Raw genomic sequence first — 19,772 nt, forward strand, 5'->3', positions numbered from 1 at the left:
AGTCCATATACAAGCCAAGAAGGCGGGCGGGCAGAGTCCACAGAACCGGATAATATGATACGAGCAGCAATAGGTAGTCCGGAAGGGAAAAGACGTAGTGGAACGACTTCCAGGAGATCTAATAGCTGTTGTTTGCTTGGCACTCACATGTGCTACTTGTATCGAGGACCGCTGGCCGAGTACAGTGATACAACGACACGCTTCTATAGCGCATCATTCCCACAGGCACGCACGGTCTACAACAGATACACGTTAAACATACCGTGAGCGCCAATGATCAGCCACAAATTGCGCTACTCACCCTTCTCCCCGCTTCCCTCCACCCGCCATATCCTTCCTTCCTGTCCTTATGTATGAATAGCCCGGGTATCATTCCACTCCGCCTCCCTCTACAGATGGCCCTGGCGGCTCATACATCATGGTAAATTAGCAGGGGTTCGCCGACGCCCTCGATTTCCGGTATGACACACTTCAGGTCGAACGCCTTTGCAAGCACGATCTTGAAGATCTTCTGCACGTTTATCGACGCTGATGTCGAACAGAATATTAACGACGCGTGCATTGCCTTTGCAAACCGCTTCGCCTGCGGTGAATGCCAGGCTCAGATAACCTTTACGAGGGGCACCTGAAATTCACGACGCACCTGCTTCGTGATCTCCTCTTGCTCATCCCTGGGAAATGTTGCAAAGGTGTCAAACTTCGTCCCTATTAAGAACGGTATTGCCGTCTGCAGAAAATCAATTAGCATGATCGGTGCAGTGCAGCCACGGTTCACAGCTGACATCTCGAAGAGACCCATCGAGCGAGCGGACGGACGTACCTTGTTGAACCCTCGCGCTTGTCGATACCACTCCTTCACCGAATTCAGCGTGGACTTGCGGGACAGGTCGAACATGAAGAGGATCGCGACGGCGTCGTTGCACACCAGCGGGAGCATGTTGACGAACTCCCGCTGGCCGCCCAAGTCCCATATCGAGAAGGTTATAGTCGTTCGCCGGACGGTGATGGTCTTCTCCATGAAATTAACGCCTGCGCGAGCGGGATTGGCGGGTATGGTCAACAGGCGAGATGGGGAGACTTACCCAGCGTCTGAATATAGTCCTCATCGAAGCTGCCCTCTACGTACTTTACCATGAGACTTGTCTTGCCAATCTGTGAGTCTCCCACCATCCCGACCTTGATCACCACGCTGGTAACGCACGCCTTAGATACGCCTCAGAGACAATTCTGCCGGGCGCTGACCTGTTTTTCTCCTCATTGTGCTCCAGGAGGTGGTGGGACTTGGCTCCCGCACCGACATTGGCAGATGTTGACGGCTGGGAGGTCGAAGCTGATGCAGACATGGCTTGTTATCCCAGTCTTTTAGAGTATGCACAACTCAGGGAAACTGTCGTCGGCCAGATTAGAGGCGCAGGGGTGCAGCAGCCCGGCGTATGTAAGGATGTATGTCGAGGAAAGGAGGAAAGGAAAAGTAAACGAGAATTAAGAAAGGAGGAAATGAGAGACGCGTCCTGGTTACGCTGGTCGATCGATAGCGCGCACGAAAGTCGTCAGGCCGGCTTCCGCTCAGCAGAAAAGAGAGAAATGATGAGCACCGTTGGCCGCCGTCGTCGTATGTCACAACCAGCCAGAGCAGAGACTGACGAACAGCGCGCACGCCGGCGCCTTAGCCTGCCGTCGCCAGCCCGCTCGGCGAACCCCGACGCCCCTCAACATCATCGCGTCGGTATACTTCCGCTGCGCTCTCTTCTGCTCTGCCGCCGTCGACACTGTCCGTAACGACCAGCAACCATGGCGGCGCGCCCACTCAACGACGATGAGGTGCTCAGCGAGATGAACAAGATGGTCTGTCCGTTGTCTGCGTGCATACCCCTGACCGGTGCTCTTACAAGTGTACTATAATGCACAGGTGGCCTTTATCAAGCAGGAGGCCATGGAGAAGGCCTGCGAGATCAGAGTCAAGGCAGATGAAGAGTTTGCCATTGAAAAGGTACGCGGAACGACTTGAATGCGCCCTCCTGGCCGCATCCTAACACCTATACAGGCCAAGCTCGTGAAGCAAGAACAACAGGCCATCGACGCGCAATACGACAAGAAGCGCAAGAACGCCGAGACCGCACAGAAGATGTACGTCCGTCCCTATGACACTGCAATATTCCTCGGCCGCTGACACCCCCGCCCCGATCTCGTACAGCACCCAGTCCACCCTGACCAACAAGGCCCGCCTGAGGCTCCTCCACCGGCGCGAAGAGCACCTTCAAGACCTCTTCAATACCGCCCGCAGCTCCCTCGCACAGCTGTCCTCTGAGGAGGGTCGGTACAACCAGTTCCTGCAGGGCGTGATCACCCAGGGCCTGCTGCAGATGCTCGAGCCGGACGTCACCGTCTACTCGAGACCAAAGGACTTGGAAGTCGTAAAGTCAGCGGCTGATGCTGCCGCGGCGCAGTATAAGGAGATCAGTGGCCGAGACGTCAAGATCGACGTCGAAGGCACATTGAGCGATGAAGGGTGAGTTACTGAGCTCAATGTCAAATGACATTCAGCCACTGAATGCTTTACAGATCTGGTGGCGTCAAGATGACAAGTGGGACCCAGCGAATTACGCTCGATAACACCCTGGATGAGCGTCTCCGATTACTAGAAGAGAGGGTAGGTTTTTGTGTGTCGGTGCTTTCCTTCACCGCCCTTAACCTTGCATTCATTAGATGCTTCCCGAGATTAGGCAGGAGCTGTTTGGTTTAAACCCGAATCGCAAGTTCTATACATAATACTGTTACCCGATCAGCGTGAATGTACCTTCTTTTGCCGTGGCTTTCCGGGCACTTTCAAATCGCTGCGCCTTGTATTTCGGGACTTGCACGGGACGGACAACGGTCGATTATCGAAACGTGCTCAGAGTTTTCGGTCCCGGGCTCAACAGAAAGCCTTGCAAGACCGCTCAAGGTGCGAGACACACTTAAGGGTGTCCTCGCTGGTTTTGTGAGCTCATGCGGAAGTTCATGCACTTCTTTATCATCGTGTCGTTCGCAAAATTGGCGACGCACATTCTACGATCCACAGAATAAAACGACAATGCTCATTCACAATAATGAGCAAAGGAAATTTAACAGCTCGATGAAAAATACGAGTGCATTAAGGGGGAATCGAACCCCCGGCGGGTCGAGTCACTTGACTCTATATGGCAACGACCCAGGTTACCACTACCCCATTAATGCTTGACAGAAGCATGTCAGAGTACCATGGTGAGAGACACATATGACCCGCTGGAGGAGCAATACGTATCCCGCCCTCTTGCTGGGTCCCTTCTGAGCAAGCAACTTGGATGTAAGCACTTTCAGAAGTGAGCCCCTCCATGAGGTCTCTTTTCTATAGTGGTTGCATGTACAGTAACCTAAATTGCAAGTTTATAGGGCATAATATGTATTTTCCTGTCAATGTCATGCTTCGAGGTGTCATCACTCCGGGACACTGCACTCCGCGGTGACTCTCACGATTGGTGCTCGACCTGCAAACTCTAAATTTCGCCGCTAGTGCTTGTACTGCAGCCTTGCGAAGCTCATCCTCGGTACTCCCGGTATCTTCACTACTCTATCGGTGCTCTCTGTGAAAAATGGCTCAACCGGGAATGCCAATATGGGCGGCAGACGACGAGATCGAGGAGGATTTCCAGGGCGTCGACCTGAATATGGCGATCGGGAACTATGGGCAGAACGGGTTGTACGACGAAGGTGTGTAGCACAAGCCTTGTGAGGCGTGAATTCCGATAACTTATGCAGTCTGTCAGTCCAGTCCAGAATAGATGAGGCTGCGCTGCTTGCGGTGCAGCAGCAAATGCAGCAACAGGCCGCCTTTGCGCAGATCCCGGACCAAGTGAAGCGCGTGCGTTAGCCCTGGAGATTAGAGCCCCAAGGCTTTGATTGATTGACGATGTCTTGCGGACTAGTTCATTGTACACTTCCACCAAGCAGTGCTCAACAACAACTTGGAGGAGATTACCGTTGCGTATGAGAGTGGATGGAATCGACTGACGGAGAAGTTCTATGCCAAAACCGAATGGCCAGAGGCCGAGATCATCGCCCCTCTTGTGAACGACGGTACGATATTTTCGTGCTTATTGCGGTCGGAGGGACTTACTGTTCTTAAGACCCCATCTTCTTGATTCTGTACCGGGAGCTTTACTACCGTCACGTCTACTCACGACTGCAACCCAACATCGATGACCGTTTCCACTCTTACGAAAACAGCTGCGAGCTCTTCAACTACCTCTTGAGTAAGCGGGCCTGCCTCATGTGTATGTTGTTCACGTAGCCTCACCTGTGCTACGTACAGACTCGGATGAACCTGTGACGCTGGAGCTACCGGAGCAATGGTTGTGGGATATCATCGACGAATTCATCTATCAGTTTCAGTCTTACTGCGTCTGGCGCTCGCGCGTCAAGTCAAAATCAGACGAGGAGCTAATCCTGCTTCAAGAAGCAGCCAGCCAAGTACGGAGCTCTCTAATACTCCTCTTGAGCTCACCTGAGACACCTCCCCGCAGGGAGTCTGGAGCGCATACAGCGTGCTTAACGTACTGTACTCCCTAATTCAAAAGTCGAAAATCAACGAGTACATCGTGGCCCAGCAGGAAGGCAAAAACGAAGAGGAGATCGCGTGAGTGCTTCCTCAAACCCGGCCTGTGATCAGGATCACTGATGCTTGGTTAGTGAAATTGTGGGTGAATACGGCGTGCGTCCGCTCTACCGGATGCTGGGCTACTTCAGTATCATTGGGCTGCTCCGCGTCCACACGATGCTCGGTGACTTTACGCTAGCGCTCAAGGTGATGGAGAACGTTGAGCTGAACCCCAAGGCAAGCTTTTTCAGACCGATGTGCGATGAAGGCCTGTTATGACAAAGCCCGCGATTGCGATCTATAGGCTCAATTCACGCGTGTTACGGCCTGCCTGGTCTCGACGTACTATTACGTTGGCTTCTGCTACATCATGCTGAGGAGATACATGGATGCTATCCGTGGGTACCTCTCGATATTGAACTTCATTCTCCGGATGCGACAGTATCACACGCGGAGTTATCAGTATGATCAGGTGCGCCTTACGCTACTATACTATGAGCATTTGCTCAGAGGACATGCAGATAAACAAAACGGCGGACCGCATGTATGCGCTGTTTGCGGTGTGCAATGCACTCGCTCCGTCACGGATAGACGATAATATCCTCAACACGGCGAAGGAGAAGTTCGGGGAACAGTTCACGAAAATGCAGCGAGGGTAGGTCTCGCGTTTGTCTGGGCCCTTACATTGAGTAAGTGTCGTCGTTACATAGCGAGGAAGGCATCGCGGCTTTTGAAGAGCTCTTCCTGTATGCTTGTCCCAAGTTCATCTCCGCCAACCCGCCGCCGTATGATGATCCGGATGCGCTCACCGCCTACGTCGACGACCCGCCGACGGAGCCCGCCCAGCGGCACCTCGCGCTCTTCCTTGCCGATGTTCGCGCACAAGCCCCTGTACCGACGCTCCGCAGCTTCCTCAAGCTGTATACATCGTTGGACGCGAGCAAGCTCGCGGGCTTCCTCGACGCGGACGAAGAAGAGATGGTGCAGCAGATGATGGTGATGAAGCAGGCGAGCCGGTGCGTGAGCCGCGTGGGCGGGGAGAAGGGGCTACTTGAGGGTGCGGTGAGACCGACCAGCGATCTGGACTTCTCGATTGACGAGGTGGGTGCCATCAACTCGGCGGGTCGTGCTAGCGAAGCCAGCTGAATGCGTTTTTCGCAACAGAATATGCTCCATATGGTGGAATCGACTGTGGGAAGGAGGTACGCGGGCTGGTTTATCAGGAGCACGGAGAACGCGCAACGGGTCTTGGATACGTTGAAGAACAGCCCCTTGGCTATACCGACTAAGAGCGTGGCTGCAAATGGCCAGGGCACCGACGGCGCTGCTGAACAGCCGGCAGCACCTAGGGCAGGAGGCCAGAAAGTAGCCTGGGGCGGCGTGAAGGTCGCGTGAGCCGTATATTGAGTCCTTGCTCTCATTTCCACAGTGTTGTATGTGAGAATACATGTATTGTCCTTGAGCACAGGGTGCAAGTCCAAGAAGTTCTTCCCCTGCCTCGGCTACGTTTTCTCGTTGGCTCATGGGTACACGTGCCCTATCTATAGCAAAGCGACCTCAGTATGATGATTCTCAAGGTAGACATGTTAGATGGGTATATACTTCTCGAATATGGAAGGCGGTGAGTGGTGTTCCCACTAAGCAAGTACTTATAGACGTGGGCGTCTGATTTGCATATGCCGTGACTCGTCTCTACGTTTCCAAACTAACAAGTCCAGCGTATACGCTTCAGCTCAGTCCTGATGCTTTTCAAAGGTCAGCTTGAGACATGTAAGTTATGACCACCCCAGCAAGTAATCTCATCTGCACAAGAGCTTCTACGAGATTACCCGCGAGATAAGGCCGACCCAATGAATGGACGGCGCCCGGAGAAGCTGGCAAGGGTAGGACAACCGCCTTCACATTGGTTGACGGCTTCCTCACCCCCAGGCGCCCTTCTGAAGCTCCTCTCGGCTCGGGGTCACTATCATGACCACTGATGATGGTGGGATTACGCTCTTGTTCACATCCGGGGTGGTGCATTTGCCTCTTCTTTCTCGTTCCTCTCGACGTGGCCCCAGGATCATCTGCCCGTTCGATATTTCAGACTCACACAGTATACCGAGGTCAGTCCTCTCAGGTCGACGCATTCCTCATCGCCCTATGAAACCTCCTCCGAGAAACTCGCACACTTCCCACCACAGCTTTACACGCCTGCCTTTCCCTGTCATATTCATTGCTGGATCTCCCATCCCCGGCTGAATCGGAGAGACGTCCCGCGATATATGAAGCAGCGTCCTCTGTGACCTTTCATATCCTTTCGCTTCACCTCCTGTTGAAATGACGATTCAAGATCTCAAAGCGCTCGGCAACATCATTCAAGATTCCATCACGAAACTAGAGAAGCACTACAAGGATAGAAAGCTCGACTTCCCATCCCTCGATCAGCCATACACCAATGACGCTGCAGATGCACTGACGTCGGACGCAGACGTCGTTGCAGCAGTCAATAATATCACGGCTGCCTCGTACCAGCTGATGTCAAATGTCAGGCCTCCATTCCTCAACATACTCGATGCGTCCACAGCGGTGAGCTACACTGATCCTCCGTAGTTACTCTACACACCGCTCATGAGCTATCAGTACGAACTATCGTCGTGTTTACGTGTAGCAGAACAATGCAATGCGGCCGAGATTCTGCGAGAAGCTGGGCCAGAGGGCGCTCACATTTCGATCATCGCGGCGAAGAATAACCTTGAACCCACTAAACTAGGTACGTGAGGCAACTACACTAGTTCGGTTTGTACCTGGCTAATGGCTCGACGAATGAAGCCCGTATATTCCGTCTCCTGGCTACCCACCATATCTTTCGAGAGGTCAAGCCAGACGTTTTCGCCAATAATCGGACCTCTTCGTACATTGATACAGGCAAATCCACAGAACAGCTGTATGAATTGTGCGTCTAAGCACAACGTATCGCTTCCTTCGCGTGCTGACGTCTCTGCCAGAGGTGTTGATAAACATTCTGGGACGGCTGGTGCAGCTGCCATTGTCGACCATTTGTGAGTGTGCCGCGAACTGGGGCAATTCCATCTCTAATAGTCATCACCAGCGTCGACGAAGTCCAAAAGGCCTCGGGGTACCTTTGGGAAACCTTGATCTCCCCGGAGAAAGGACACAGCTTCAGTTCCATTCACGCGCCCGTCCAGGAGGCGTTCAATACTGACCTGCAATTCTTCACATGGATTGAGCAACCTGGTAATGAACGTCGCTTCAAGCGATACCCCGCGGCCATCCGAGGGACGTCCTTGTGGAATGGCCCTAGCGCAATCTTGAAGGGATATGACTGGGGTTCGCTGACTTCAGACGATTTGATAGTGGATGTTGGCGGCGGTGCGGGGATGCCCTCCATGTATATTGCTAGGGCAAACCCGAACGTGAAGATCGTCATTCAGGAGAGAGAGCAGGTCGCGGAACAGGGCAAGATGGTAGATATCCTCGCAGCTGACATCACTTCGACGAATTGACGTTCCCATTGTAGTTTTGGTCCGAGACTTATCCCGATGCGTTCAATTCTGGGCGGGTTAGTTTCCAGGGTGGGCGCATTTCTCTCCCGTGCCGAAGCACCCCGAGACTCATGACATTTGGTAGTGCACGAGTTCTTCGAGCCGCAGCCACAGAAGAACGCGTCTGTCTTCGTTCTCCGGACTATCCTGCACGACTGGCCGGATAGCGACTGTGAGGTTATCCTCCGCCATCTGCGTGCTGCTGCCACTCCGAGGACACGGCTGGTCATCGGCGACTACCTCATCTCTTACGCCTGTCCGGATACCGGCGCGGCAGGGTCGCTCGCTGGATATAAGCCAATCGAGGCGCCACCACCGCTCTTGGCGAACCTGGGCAAGGCCAGCGCTACAGCGTATGCGCTGGACATGTCCGTGAGTTTCGCCCGCCATTATTGTCGTCCTGTAGAAGCGGCTAATTTTTCTCTCTGCACAGATGTTCACCAACTTTAATGGACAGGAGAGAACGTTGAGACATTTCCTTGACTTAACAGCGCGGTGTGGGTGGCAGGCGATACAGGTGTATCGTTGCGATGATTCGCCGTTCGGGTTCTTGGTTTCGAAGCCCATGTGAAGTGCTTTGGGACAACAGTCACAGGTAGTTCATCCTACCTTTAGAGCATACATTATACAGCAAAGAGTGGGGAGAAGGAAGTGTAAAGGAGACTTGGCACATGGCTGCCACATCTGTAGTGTCGTTGCATACAATCATTGCGGTCGTCGTCACCTCAGTATGCTCTTCGCCGTCCCCAACTTCGATTTCACGTATTCCGTTGCGTATAGATCTCACGAAGCCGTATCGTCTACCTGTAGCGAGGAGGTACAACATGGGCGATATGCTCCAGAATGATATAGTGTCCAGGCAGGGTGAATATGCTACGCCATCCCACGATATTCGCATTGCCGTGAGGAATGACTATGGGTCTGCACAGTATGCACTTGCTCCGCATATGCTAGCTTGCTCGTGCCAGGTATTATCGGCGATGGAGACTGAAAGAAAACAATGCATAGCTGGTCGACCAACAAATACGACAGACATCATACAGCAAAGAGCACAAGTGTTGAGAAGGAAGGACACAGAAGACTCCGGCAATGCCTACCGACGCTCTACTGCATATCAGCGTCATCTTCATCATACTCGTCGCTATCCTCTGGCCAGACTTCACTTATTCCTGACCAATAACTGAAAGCAGTGAAATGAGAGGGCAGTGCTGCGGCTCCGGGATACATCCGGCGCCTCAAATTAATCCTGGCCTCTCGCACATCTGCGTCTGCATTGGGGTCATCTCTCAGCTCAAAGCCTTCGTACACCCCGAGGGAACGTCTCAAGAGATTATCATATGCTCGACTCTCCTCCGCCTTGGTGATGACCCCAAATGTGTCCGGCGAGATCTGTGCACACCATATGTCGTACGCCGTGAACGGGCGTGAGCTAGGTATACGACTCGAACGGCGCTCGGGAGGCTGCACAACAGTGAGCCCGGCTTTCCGCGACGCCAGGGAAAAGACCATGCGGATCACGGGCAACGGCGAGTCCTTGCTCGTGAAGAGCCTGACACGACGCGGATCCATATCCGTGAAGGTCTTCCGTCGCACTTTGCGGGAGTACGACCGGTCGTTCTTCACCTGGATTAGTATAGCGGAGATGTTCTTTGCTTCGATGGGAGCGTCCTTGAACACGAATGGGATGACAATGTCAACCCCCCGATGGGTGTCTGCACATAGGATAGCAGCACGACGAAGAACCAGGCGCCACAGATATTGAACATTGATCACGTCGTAGTCTTGAACCTTGATGAAATGGTTGAAGGCCATGCGAGCATCCTTGAATGTCGTAGAGAAGTCGTGGAATTCATCCTGGCGAGACGTGGAAGGCAGAGCATCTCCGATATTTGCGGACTCGTGCAATAGCGTTTGGAGGAATTCAAGTACCGAGAAGACCGGGGAGTGGTTGCGAGGGCCATATGCAAGCATATCGCGAGCTTTCATGAGGAGCAGCATAGCGGCGAGTTCGCCCCGATCTCCACGATGCACGCCCCACACGTCCAAGTGCTCAGACATCAGTTGGGCTTCGCTCCGGTCCTTCAGTTCTTGACCCGCGGCCTCCGCAAGCAGTGGTTCCGATGGAGCCACGGTCACCATAGACTGAAATCCCGGAGTCGCTGCAAGGCATATCCTCATGTGCCTCTCGACTTGCTCGCTCTCGACTTCCCGCTCACGAGGATTCTTAGGCCGGAATTCAAACGCGTAGCGAAGCGCAAGGCAGGCCAGGAGACCCTTGTCGCTGTCGCGTGTTGCCGAAACAGGTGTACCCAACAACTTTGCTCTTGCGAAATCCAACAATTCGTCCTTGACTTTTGCGCTGCCAAAGTCGTAGCGGGAACCGAATCTGTCCTAGCCTGTCAGAAGAGGAATTGAAAGGGCACAAAACTTGCACGCACAAAGGGCGACCTAGACGACACATGAAGTCAATCTTTGTGACCTTCTCCAGTGTATACTCCCCCTCAGCTACCCGAGGGGCGAGTTCATCGAACACAGTCTCAGTTATCGCAGGAAGCACTTTGTAATCGGGCGCCTCCGACATGACTCGAGCAGATTTGTCCTGATAAGAGTTAGGGGCGAAGTCTTGAAATCTCCCCAACGTCGAGAGGAAGAGGGAGAAGATGGGAAGACCTGCCAGGGAGCGAAGAGCACGTCTGATTTCAGAGAAGACGGACCAGGTGTGCTTAGGTGGCGTCTGAGGAAGGTCATATGCCTCATCGAAAGATAAGACCACATAAGGGTTTACGGAGCCTCCAGGTGGCTTTTCTAGAGGTAGCTCTTCACCGGAAACAACCTCCAGTAATCTTTGTGCAGCCTTTGTTGATGTCTGGTCCTCATCGTTCACTATTATGCCTATGAGCTATTGCAACGCATATGACAAAGGCGGCTTACATCTTGCTACTCTGCGCGGGGAGCGTTGACCGGCCGCCTTCGACATGGGCGCACTTGCATTGGCAAACTGAGTAAATCACCAGTAAGATCTCTAATAGCAGTGAGAGTGTCCGGATCGATTGTATTGCACTCACATCTGTGGCTTCTTTGATCACGTCACTATAAAATGATTTGCGGTAATCATTTACCGAAGCAAACGTTTGCCCGTCCACCATGCAGCTACGAAAAGCGGAAGCAAGTCGCTGCAGTCGCTGCTTACCCCGCAGGATCCGCAGATCTTCTCTATTCACGATATCTTTCAGGCGCTGGGAAGTCACCGTGAGCAACCCATAGAGGAATCCATCTGCACGGCCGTCATCCTTGGTTATCTTGAGCAGCCAGTCTCTCAGGTCTACATCTGCTGGCGGGAAGCCTGCGGTGGAGTATGAATCTCCCACGTATGCAGATAATGAGGTGACCATACCTTCACTGCGACGATCACGCAAGCACATGTAGATAACAATAACATCTTTGCCCAGTTCGTCGACCATTCGCGACTTGCCTGTGCCAGAGGAGTTGACAATTGTAGCATATCTGGCATATAACATACGTCCCGGGTCCAGGAAACTGCCAATAGTCTGGCGCAACACAGATGCAGCTCGGCCCTTAAACTGGCCTCCCCAGCTTGCAATTGTGGCTAGAGAGTCGGTAAGCAAGACGCGATGTAATGCGTGAGACGAATGCTAGAGCCTACCATTCACCTGCTCCGGATCGCTGTACTGGGACTCGGGTGCATCCGTTTTGGTAGATCGAGACATTTCTGCATCGATTGTCAGCGGATACTCAGGAGGCAGACGAACAGCGCACCCCTAAGCTTCAGGCGGAGGTCCTTGAATGAGCGGTTCTCCAGACCAGCCTCAGCAAGCCTTTGAATCTCCGGATCTTCCGAATACTTCGCAAAAACGACGCTGCTGGTATCTTGATATTCCGACAGGTCAGATGCAACTTCCTCCACCAGATGGAACAGCAGCATTCGCATCTGACGCGCCGGCAATTGATTCACCTTCTGCTTCTGATTCCAGTTCGATTGTATATAGGGATCCTGAAGGAGTCTCGCGTCCCAACTCGCATGCATATCTTCCGAGATACCATCCGCTGTGCCAGAAGAACCGGCAAAAGCTGACTCGGGCGATGGGGATGATATCCTGGGTGACTTGCGTGCGGATATGTCTGGAGAGGACGGGGACGCAGATCTCTTTGCCGTGGCAGAGCACATTACAGGTTACGACGACAGGTTGGACTTGAAATATTGTCGCGACTGTTGTGGCCCGAAGTCAATGTCACGCTCGTGCTGTGGCACGTCGCCCGCGTCGCCATTGTCCGAGTCACGTGCATTTACTCACAATGTAAGTTATTAAGTAAATTAATTACGATGGCCGCAGTCCAGGAATCTCACTAGCAGGTCGTGTATGATCATACCGTAGCATAGAGAAATCATAGTGTTATCTGCACACGCCCCATCCCATCCCCGCTCTCAAATTCCACCAGTTGCTTTCCGTTGTACAGCACTTCCACTGCCCTCCCTGTTGCCTCACTCACACCGGGCGCCATACTGAAATTCGCCTCCGCCAGGCTACTCCCACCCCAGCCAAAGTCCGCGACCAGGCCCCCGCGCAACCGCGCACCCCTCACGGACCCGGACGCCCACGCAGCGGGGAGCGCTGGCAGTAAGGTGATGATAAGCGGCTGCGAAGCAGCGGCCGTATCAGGTGCTTGTATTAGAGCATTCTGCCAACAATGACAGGGCTTGAAACGTGAGTGGCGCACAAGGAGCGGCAGGACGCACGAGCACAGCAGCCGGAAACCCGAGGTTCGCGTCGATCTGGAATATCGTGTTCGGCTGCGTCGGGATGTACGGGTTGTACAGACTGAACAGGTTCGCCCCAAAGTTCCGCTCGAGCGCGTACTATGCGTGCACCCATCAGCCCCTCACCTGGAGGGGGAAAACAAACAGCACGTACGGTTAGCTCGTGGTAGAAGGCCGCCGCGTCATGGGACTGCGCCCATGCAGCGGCCCGCCAGACTTTCTCCCAGCCCGCATCGCCGTCCGGGCCAGTCCCATTCCCTCTGTGGATCAGGCTCGTCTTCGCTGCCTCAAGTACTTGCACTTTGGTATAAGATGCGCTTGCGGGCGGGGGACTGGACTGGAGGGAGGCATTATAGGAGCTCAGCGCATACCCAGGATACAGTCCGATCAGATGGGAGAGGTGCCGGTGCGTATCGTTCTGCTTGTCCAAGTCGACTTTCCATTCTGCCGGAAAGGGACGCATATCGGTGAGGCACGCATGTACAATCGAATGCCGGGCATTTCCCACCTTGCAGTTGGCCCCACGAGCCGATATGGATGCCCTTGTCCATCTGGGCCCGTGTGTTCCGCACATCTGCGTCGTTAGGTATTCAGCACCAGGTCAAGGGAAGGATGAGATTTGATCAATGACTACTTTCGAGGAACGCGACGTCCGAGTCCCCGGAGGCATTAAACCCCTTCTCCACTGCGTTGAAGAGCTGCCATATGAGTTGCTGCGCGTGCGCGCACCCTGCAGGTACGAACAGCTGTCTCGTACGGATATCCCGGAGGCGAACATTGGCGGTGCTCACCGAATGTGATGGGGGCCTGTTCTGGCGAGTTGCAGGGGTTGACGACCAGAGTTGAATCGTTGAAGTAGTAGTCTGGGACTAATTTGTTGACATGGAAGCTTGCTACGCCCTGTCGTAAGAGGCATAGCATGCCAGACAGCATCAAACGAGGATATGCAGCTTTCGTTACCTTCAGTAGCGGCCATCCTTGTGTTTTCCACCAGTCGATGTCATGTGTATAGTCAAAATGGTCCCAGACGTGGATCATCTATCGCAAAAGGGAAGTAACCCGCAAGAATCGTGAGCCAGGGCAGCGAAGCTTACCATCCAGACCGCCGATTCTTGACAACGGCAATGTTATTCAACCGCCAGAAAGATAGATCGTAAGACTGACCTGGGTAGTCTGCCCATTGTGCTGATAATGGGTCGCCGACCAGGTTCTTCATACCTGTATGCCCGAAGATCTGCCGGTGCGGGGCGAAGTGGTTATCCAGCTGTAGCTCTTTCCCATGACTCTACTTACATTCATCTTCGAGGCGAAATATCTCATTGATCAGCGTGTAATACGGATATTCCGCAAGCGATGTCACCTCATTGTGAGTAACCCAGCCCTCCGAGATGTTATACAATATTTGAGCGGTCAGGCTTCCTCGAGGGGCCCAAGTTTTCTGGACCACTCTTTCAGCACATATTTATCGACGATCGGCAATGAAGTAGCAGCTCACCTGCATGTAATCCCACAAGGACTGAGTGACGTTCATGCCGGTCATCTCAGCCATCCAATAGTTCATCTGAACGTTGATATTCGCATCTGCCAGGACATCATCAACCCCACCCTCCGCAGACTCCAACCAAACCAGCCAGGCACTTACGATAATCTGCACATCATCCACCCCGTTTATGCACGGAGCAACAGAATGCACGACAACGAGGGACCCGGCGTACCTGCACTCCACGGATTGGACGACTCCTGCGCCCACTTGCCCTGCAAGTTCGCAGGCAGCGTGCCGCGCGCACTGCTCGCGAGCATATACCGCCCGTAATTGAACGCCAGCCACTCCAAATACGGATTCCCCACGTCCGTCGCGTACGCGAGCCGCAACGCATCCGTCGGCGTGCCCAAGTCCGGCGTCTGCCCAAGGTCCAGCGAGAACGGCGCGACGACCGCAGCGTAGTCCGCGGCGTGCGCGGCGAGGGAGGACCGGTGCGATATGCCTGCGGTCGCGGAGAAGAGCAGGGCCACGAGGGCCGCGTGCGGGTCCGCGCCCCGGAAGGAGAACGAGTGCGCCGCGTCGCCCGCGTCCATGCTGTACTCCGTTCCGCCGACCCACGTCACCCAGCTCTCGCGCGCGCCCTGCACGCGCAGGGTCGCGTTGCTGTTCGCCGCGCCTGACAGCGGGGAGCAGGTCACGCGCGCATCCGCGCCGGTGGTCTGCGCGCGGAAGAGGAGCTCGTATACCATCCCCGGGGCGGCGACGGTCCCTCGCACTTGGAGCGTGAACGAGTCGAGGCAAGTGATGTTCGGGAGGGGCAGGCCGGTCTGGGTGAGGACCGACCAGGCGTACGTGATGGCGGGGAGCGGCTCGGAGGAGTTGAGGTACTGTGTGCATGCTTGGGTAGGGTTAGAGCAGAATGTTTCGCTTTCATAGGTCCTGTAGGTGAGGAATTGTGTGATGCTCTTAGGAAGCTCACTGACCGAGTATATGTCGCATTTCCGGATGACCAGGTCGCTCGTGCGATTGCATCATCGAGGTCCAACCACCGCCAGTAATCGTACGTTTCCCCAGCGGAGGCGAGGGTCGTGAGGAGATATCCGGCCCCAGAGTAGGAGCCTTACGTATCATTAGACTCATTTCCTTCGTCTTACCGATAACAAGGCACCCGGTAGGCTCTATACGCACCGTAAGCCCCTGGGTCTTCTTGCAGCTCGAATATATCTGAAGAGAGATCGTGGTGACATATGTGGCCATCAAAGGGGGAAACTAACCGGGAATCGTGCCATTTGGGCTCTGGAATATCGCTTCTCGATATACCTGCATATCCTGAGCTAACGAAGCTCGCTGGTACGGGAGCTTGTTCCCTCCATTATACGACTAGTTTACAGTCGTGGTGTAGCACAGTGAGCCATATACGCTAAGTACCAGCCCGAACAGGCCGAAGCTAACAAATGCGCAGCGGCAGCTCACGGAATTAGAGAACGGCCCTCCTGCCCATAACGACTCGATGTTCAACTGTGTGGTCTCCTGCCAGATACCGCCCGGGACCATCGCTTGTAAGTATGGAGGGTCAGCCCGTTCAAACCTTGAAAGCCCAGCCCTTAGTCTCCCTCACCGGCCAGATGTCCATTTCCAACTGGGAGAAACTCTGTCGTCCAGTCCGTCGCAGGCTGCGTATACCACAAGCCGTTTCCTGACGTCGGAAAGCCCGGCGGGGCGGACACGGCCAGCGAGACCGAGGAAGCGAACGCAAAGAGACGCAATGTAGAGTACCACATAGCCAATATCGGGTCCCACCACGAGAAGGGGGATACGGGGGCGTAGGTTGCAAGCAGAGATGCCATGGGAAAGACATATAAAGATCTCAAGATATATGGCTTTACGTTGCCTGGCAGTGTCGGCGCGCTGTCAAGGCAAGCCCGGCGCCGTTATAGATCGTGTAATGACGAGGAAGGACAGCTGACCGCCGGGCAGAACGTCGACCGTATGGTGCACGGCCCGTTGAGACGATTTTGATTCCCTGTCTTCTCATTTTATATGAGAACGCAGGGAATCAAAACGACCTGTATTTAGATGTCCTCATTATAGCGTTCCGCCGCAGACAGAGGCCGACAAAGCAGTCCATGTAAAAGCAAGACCTTAAGACGCAGTGTAAACCGGAGAGTTACAGCCTTGTGAATACAGGCTGTCGGCTATCGGCATCCCCCGGCGACATACCAGTATGTCTTCGCTCTCTGATGTATTCTACGACCTCGTCAAGGCCGACGAAATCGAGGATGCCTACAACATAGAGGTAGCAGGTACGAGATTTACGCTATATACTGATCATTAAATGGCATATTTCCTAGGTTATCCGGAGGACGAAGCAGCCAGCCTCGATGCCTTCCGGTACGTCCTGGCCCTCTTCAATTTCTATCCGTCCTGACGAATGACAAAAGGTATCGCCAGGCCGACGCGCCGGACCTCTTCTACGGCGCATTTCTCCCAAACGCCAGCGGCGGGCGCACCCTCGTCGGCTACGTCTGCGCGACGCTCTCGCCGTCCGCCACCCTCACGCACGAGTCCATGTCCACGCATGTCCCCGGCTCCTCCTCCGTCTGCATCCACTCCGTCTGCGTCGTGCGCGCCTGCCGCCGACGGGGCGTCGCCACGCGCCTCCTCCAAGCATACCTGGCGCACCTGGCGGACGGCGGTTACGAGCGCGTCCTCCTGATCGCACACGAGGAGCTCAGGGGGCTCTACGAGCGCGTCGGGTTCGAGTGGCTCGGGCGCAGCGAGGTGGTGCACGGGTCGAAGCCGTGGTACGAGATGCGCAAGCTCCTCCCCAGCCCCTCTGCCGCGCCTACCGCGCCGCAATCACAAGTCCCGGCAGGACTATGGGAGGCCCTGCAAGCGTCATCCTCGCGACCCCGGCCCGCCTCGCAGCTCCTCCCCTCCTTCCCGAACGGCCTCGCGGACGTCCTCTCCCCCGAAACCAACACCAACAAGCCCGACCTCCTCTGCCCGCGCCCCGGCTGCGGGAGCCTCATCCTCAAATCCGGCGCCGCGACGCTGCAAGAACGGTCGAGCATCCTGCTCGAGCCGCCAGAATATCAAAGCAGGAGCCCACTGGCACCCCTCCCGCCGCCGGGCACCCCTGCGCACTGGTGGCTCGTCACGCCGTCCCCGATGGCGTTCGAGAATATCGGCTTCAGCAAGCCCCTTACGGACAACCCCAGGATGAAGCTGCTTGCGTGCGCGGAGTGCGACCTGGGGCCGCTAGGCTGGTGCGAGCAGGGCGGGCGCGAGTTCTGGCTCGCGGTGGGGCGGGTAGGGTACCGCGTCTGATCAGGTCAAGGTGGTGTTGGGTCTGTGGTTCGATCATGCGTCGGTGCTGACTAGTCGGTTGTTAAGGAGTGCCCCGGGCAGTTATCCGTAGCAGCGGGAGCTCAAGGTCTCAATCAATATATTTTGTGCATGAAGAGACAATAATCTAATCACGAGGCACTTGCGACCAGTGCCACTTACAGTACTTAAGGCACACAATAGGCCGCACGTTGGAAAGGATGTGAAGACAATCCAATGGCATCCCTCCGACACAACGTCGCATACGCACACGCGTACGCATAACGGCTATACAGCCTGCGTGTGAGGTAATTATAATGTACTTCCTTTTGGTACTCACTCTCAGAACAATGGTCTGTCTGCGCTTCAGTGTGGACGAGCTTCACAATCGTCTCGTGCTAGCTGAAATATGGAGTTTGCACGAGAAACCTCAAAACGATGAGTCTGACGAACATAGAGGGAGACCATCTCGGCTTGACATTGTGTTCCACCTGCAACACGATGGGATCATGCAATGACTTCTCCATTACATTGACTGAACGGGCAGACACTCTGCCCAGATAAACATATGCATGGGTCGTCCTGGAGAATCGAGATCCCGATACCGCACATTCCGGTGTATCGCATGAAATACAACATAGCCAGGGCTGCCTGAGCTTCACCTTGCTGTCAGCATCCAGGTGTGAACCTTCCCCCGCTATTGCTCGTCTTTTGGCAGTCAGTGTACACTCTTGCTCTACCAGTCATCTGGGATATATATTGAGATAGCTGCTTACGGCCTGTAATCCTCGCTGTGGGACAGTGTTTGAACTATTGCCCATATTTGATTTCTCTGGTTCCCTGTATGAATGCGTACTCCAGAATGGAGAGGCAGCCTTTGGGGCCCATGGACACAGTCAAGCTGGCTATTGACAAAGAAACAGAGGACGGGCAGTAGCTTGAACGCAAATCTATTACGAGCTCGACACTGCGGGAAGTAAAGGCACTTAGACCCAGCGCCTTGGGCACTTGTCGCTCATGGCAAGTGCCCTAGGCACTCGATACGACGGCACGTGTAAAAAGTGCCTTACGAGCAAGTGCCCAAGGCACTGCAAGTTAGTGAATATTTTATGTCATTTATCATCCCGCGAAATATGTGTCTTGGGCACTCGTCCGAAGAGTGCCTTGGACACTATTTCCTGTGCCCTTCTAAACAATGCCATAGGCACTACATAAAAGACACCTTTATTCATTACATTGTACAGCACTTAGTCAGTGATAAAAGTACAGAAATTCTGATATGTCCATGTGATATGGAGTCCCAGCAAGCACTCGATATAACACGTATCTTAAGTAATTGAGGACCATCTAAGATTAGTAGACGAGCAAACTACAGCGTTGGTAAGAATAAAGCCACGTGTGAGAGTACAGGGCGCAAGAAGGCGACGGCGAGACATAGAGACGAGCGAGAACGAAGAGCATTGCCGATGTATGTACAAGACGCGAGGCGGAAGTGTAGCTGAGCGCGAGCCGAATCCGCCAAGTGTAAGAGGGTGCCGTAAGATGAGCATACGAGCCGGGAATGAAAGGTTGAAGTGAGAAGGCACCGAGAGCAGCAAGTGTTCAGATTGTATCAGCATAAGCCAGAAGAGGGAGAAGACCAGAAACTGAGCACGAGATGCGAGAGCGCGAGCATGCCAGTCACAAGGGGCGGAGAGCAAGGCTTGCAAGGCATATGAGCGAATGACGGCGTCGAGTAAGGAGCTAAAGGGGAGAGATGAGGCGGCGGAGAGACGACAAGTCTTACTTCGCCGCGGCGGCAGCCTTGAGTGGACGCAGCTTGATTTTCTACGAGCGGAGCAGCGCGTCAGATGCAACATTTACAGCTGAATGCACTCACAAAAGAAGAGGTGAAGATCTAGAATACATATAATTGAGGTGAACCCGTTCCCTCCGAACAAAGATCGTGACACACCTGTGGCTCAGCCAGTTCTTCGGTGTCGTCCTCGTCTCTCGCGGCGGGGGATAAACGCGGTCGCGCCTCGA

At 54.3% G+C, this 19,772-nt stretch overlaps 7 protein-coding genes and 1 non-coding gene across 8 annotated transcripts; 5 read left to right on the forward strand and 3 right to left on the reverse strand.

The window, feature by feature from the left end:
- Positions 1-409: 409 nt before the first annotated feature.
- On the reverse strand, positions 410-1,343 carry GLOTRDRAFT_108092 (septum-promoting GTP-binding protein 1; the record flags this gene model as incomplete). Its single annotated transcript, XM_007871835.1, has 5 exons — positions 410-583; positions 644-727; positions 821-1,029; positions 1,083-1,189; positions 1,243-1,343. The coding sequence occupies 5 exons, from the start codon at positions 1,341-1,343 to the stop codon at positions 410-412; spliced, it is 675 nt and encodes a 224-aa protein (XP_007870026.1).
- Positions 1,344-1,686: 343 nt separating this feature from the next.
- GLOTRDRAFT_65758 (ATPase, V1/A1 complex, subunit E) lies at positions 1,687-2,936 on the forward strand. Its single transcript, XM_007871836.1, has 6 exons — positions 1,687-1,845; positions 1,910-1,990; positions 2,045-2,127; positions 2,195-2,509; positions 2,563-2,650; positions 2,707-2,936. The coding sequence occupies exons 1-6, from the start codon at positions 1,792-1,794 to the stop codon at positions 2,767-2,769; spliced, it is 684 nt and encodes a 227-aa protein (XP_007870027.1). The 5' UTR covers positions 1,687-1,791; the 3' UTR covers positions 2,770-2,936.
- A 193-nt stretch (positions 2,937-3,129) lies between these two features.
- GLOTRDRAFT_t115 lies at positions 3,130-3,216 on the reverse strand. Its single transcript has one exon. It is a non-coding gene; the product is annotated as a tRNA-Gly (tRNA).
- A 302-nt stretch (positions 3,217-3,518) lies between these two features.
- Positions 3,519-6,118, forward strand: GLOTRDRAFT_112411 (uncharacterized protein). Its single transcript, XM_007871837.1, has 11 exons — positions 3,519-3,729; positions 3,786-3,880; positions 3,945-4,095; positions 4,146-4,271; positions 4,331-4,488; positions 4,542-4,654; positions 4,708-4,852; positions 4,920-5,087; positions 5,137-5,270; positions 5,326-5,716; positions 5,780-6,118. The coding sequence occupies exons 1-11, from the start codon at positions 3,612-3,614 to the stop codon at positions 6,008-6,010; spliced, it is 1,830 nt and encodes a 609-aa protein (XP_007870028.1). The 5' UTR covers positions 3,519-3,611; the 3' UTR covers positions 6,011-6,118.
- A 576-nt stretch (positions 6,119-6,694) lies between these two features.
- On the forward strand, positions 6,695-8,731 carry GLOTRDRAFT_81179 (O-methyltransferase; the record flags this gene model as incomplete). Its single annotated transcript, XM_007871838.1, has 8 exons — positions 6,695-7,183; positions 7,238-7,367; positions 7,427-7,550; positions 7,603-7,656; positions 7,707-8,082; positions 8,136-8,190; positions 8,246-8,532; positions 8,594-8,731. The coding sequence occupies exons 1-8, from the start codon at positions 6,935-6,937 to the stop codon at positions 8,729-8,731; spliced, it is 1,413 nt and encodes a 470-aa protein (XP_007870029.1). The 5' UTR covers positions 6,695-6,934.
- Positions 8,732-12,564: 3,833 nt separating this feature from the next.
- Positions 12,565-16,201, reverse strand: GLOTRDRAFT_108097 (uncharacterized protein; the record flags this gene model as incomplete). Its single annotated transcript, XM_007871839.1, has 16 exons — positions 12,565-12,858; positions 12,917-13,036; positions 13,092-13,381; positions 13,446-13,511; positions 13,572-13,667; positions 13,729-13,837; positions 13,898-13,975; positions 14,115-14,171; positions 14,298-14,375; positions 14,433-14,518; positions 14,653-15,347; positions 15,404-15,539; positions 15,609-15,644; positions 15,695-15,800; positions 15,894-15,976; positions 16,039-16,201. 16 exons carry the CDS (start codon positions 16,199-16,201, stop codon positions 12,565-12,567), a joined length of 2,493 nt encoding a protein of 830 aa, XP_007870030.1.
- A 664-nt stretch (positions 16,202-16,865) lies between these two features.
- Positions 16,866-17,234, forward strand: GLOTRDRAFT_27675 (acyl-CoA N-acyltransferase; the record flags this gene model as incomplete). The annotated part of the gene is made up of 1 exon (XM_007871673.1): positions 16,866-17,234. A coding segment is annotated over one exon (369 nt), but the record flags the coding sequence as incomplete, so codon positions are not given.
- GLOTRDRAFT_81185 (Mss4-like protein) lies at positions 17,155-18,044 on the forward strand. The gene is made up of 2 exons (XM_007871840.1): positions 17,155-17,760; positions 17,817-18,044. Exon 1 carries the CDS (start codon positions 17,232-17,234, stop codon positions 17,748-17,750), a length of 519 nt encoding a protein of 172 aa, XP_007870031.1. The 5' UTR covers positions 17,155-17,231; the 3' UTR covers positions 17,751-17,760; positions 17,817-18,044.
- The last annotated feature ends 1,728 nt before the right edge of the window (positions 18,045-19,772 follow it).

This window comes from Gloeophyllum trabeum, assembly GCF_000344685.1.
Source record: "Gloeophyllum trabeum ATCC 11539 unplaced genomic scaffold GLOTRscaffold_00015, whole genome shotgun sequence".
NCBI classification, from domain to species: domain Eukaryota; kingdom Fungi; phylum Basidiomycota; class Agaricomycetes; order Gloeophyllales; family Gloeophyllaceae; genus Gloeophyllum; species Gloeophyllum trabeum.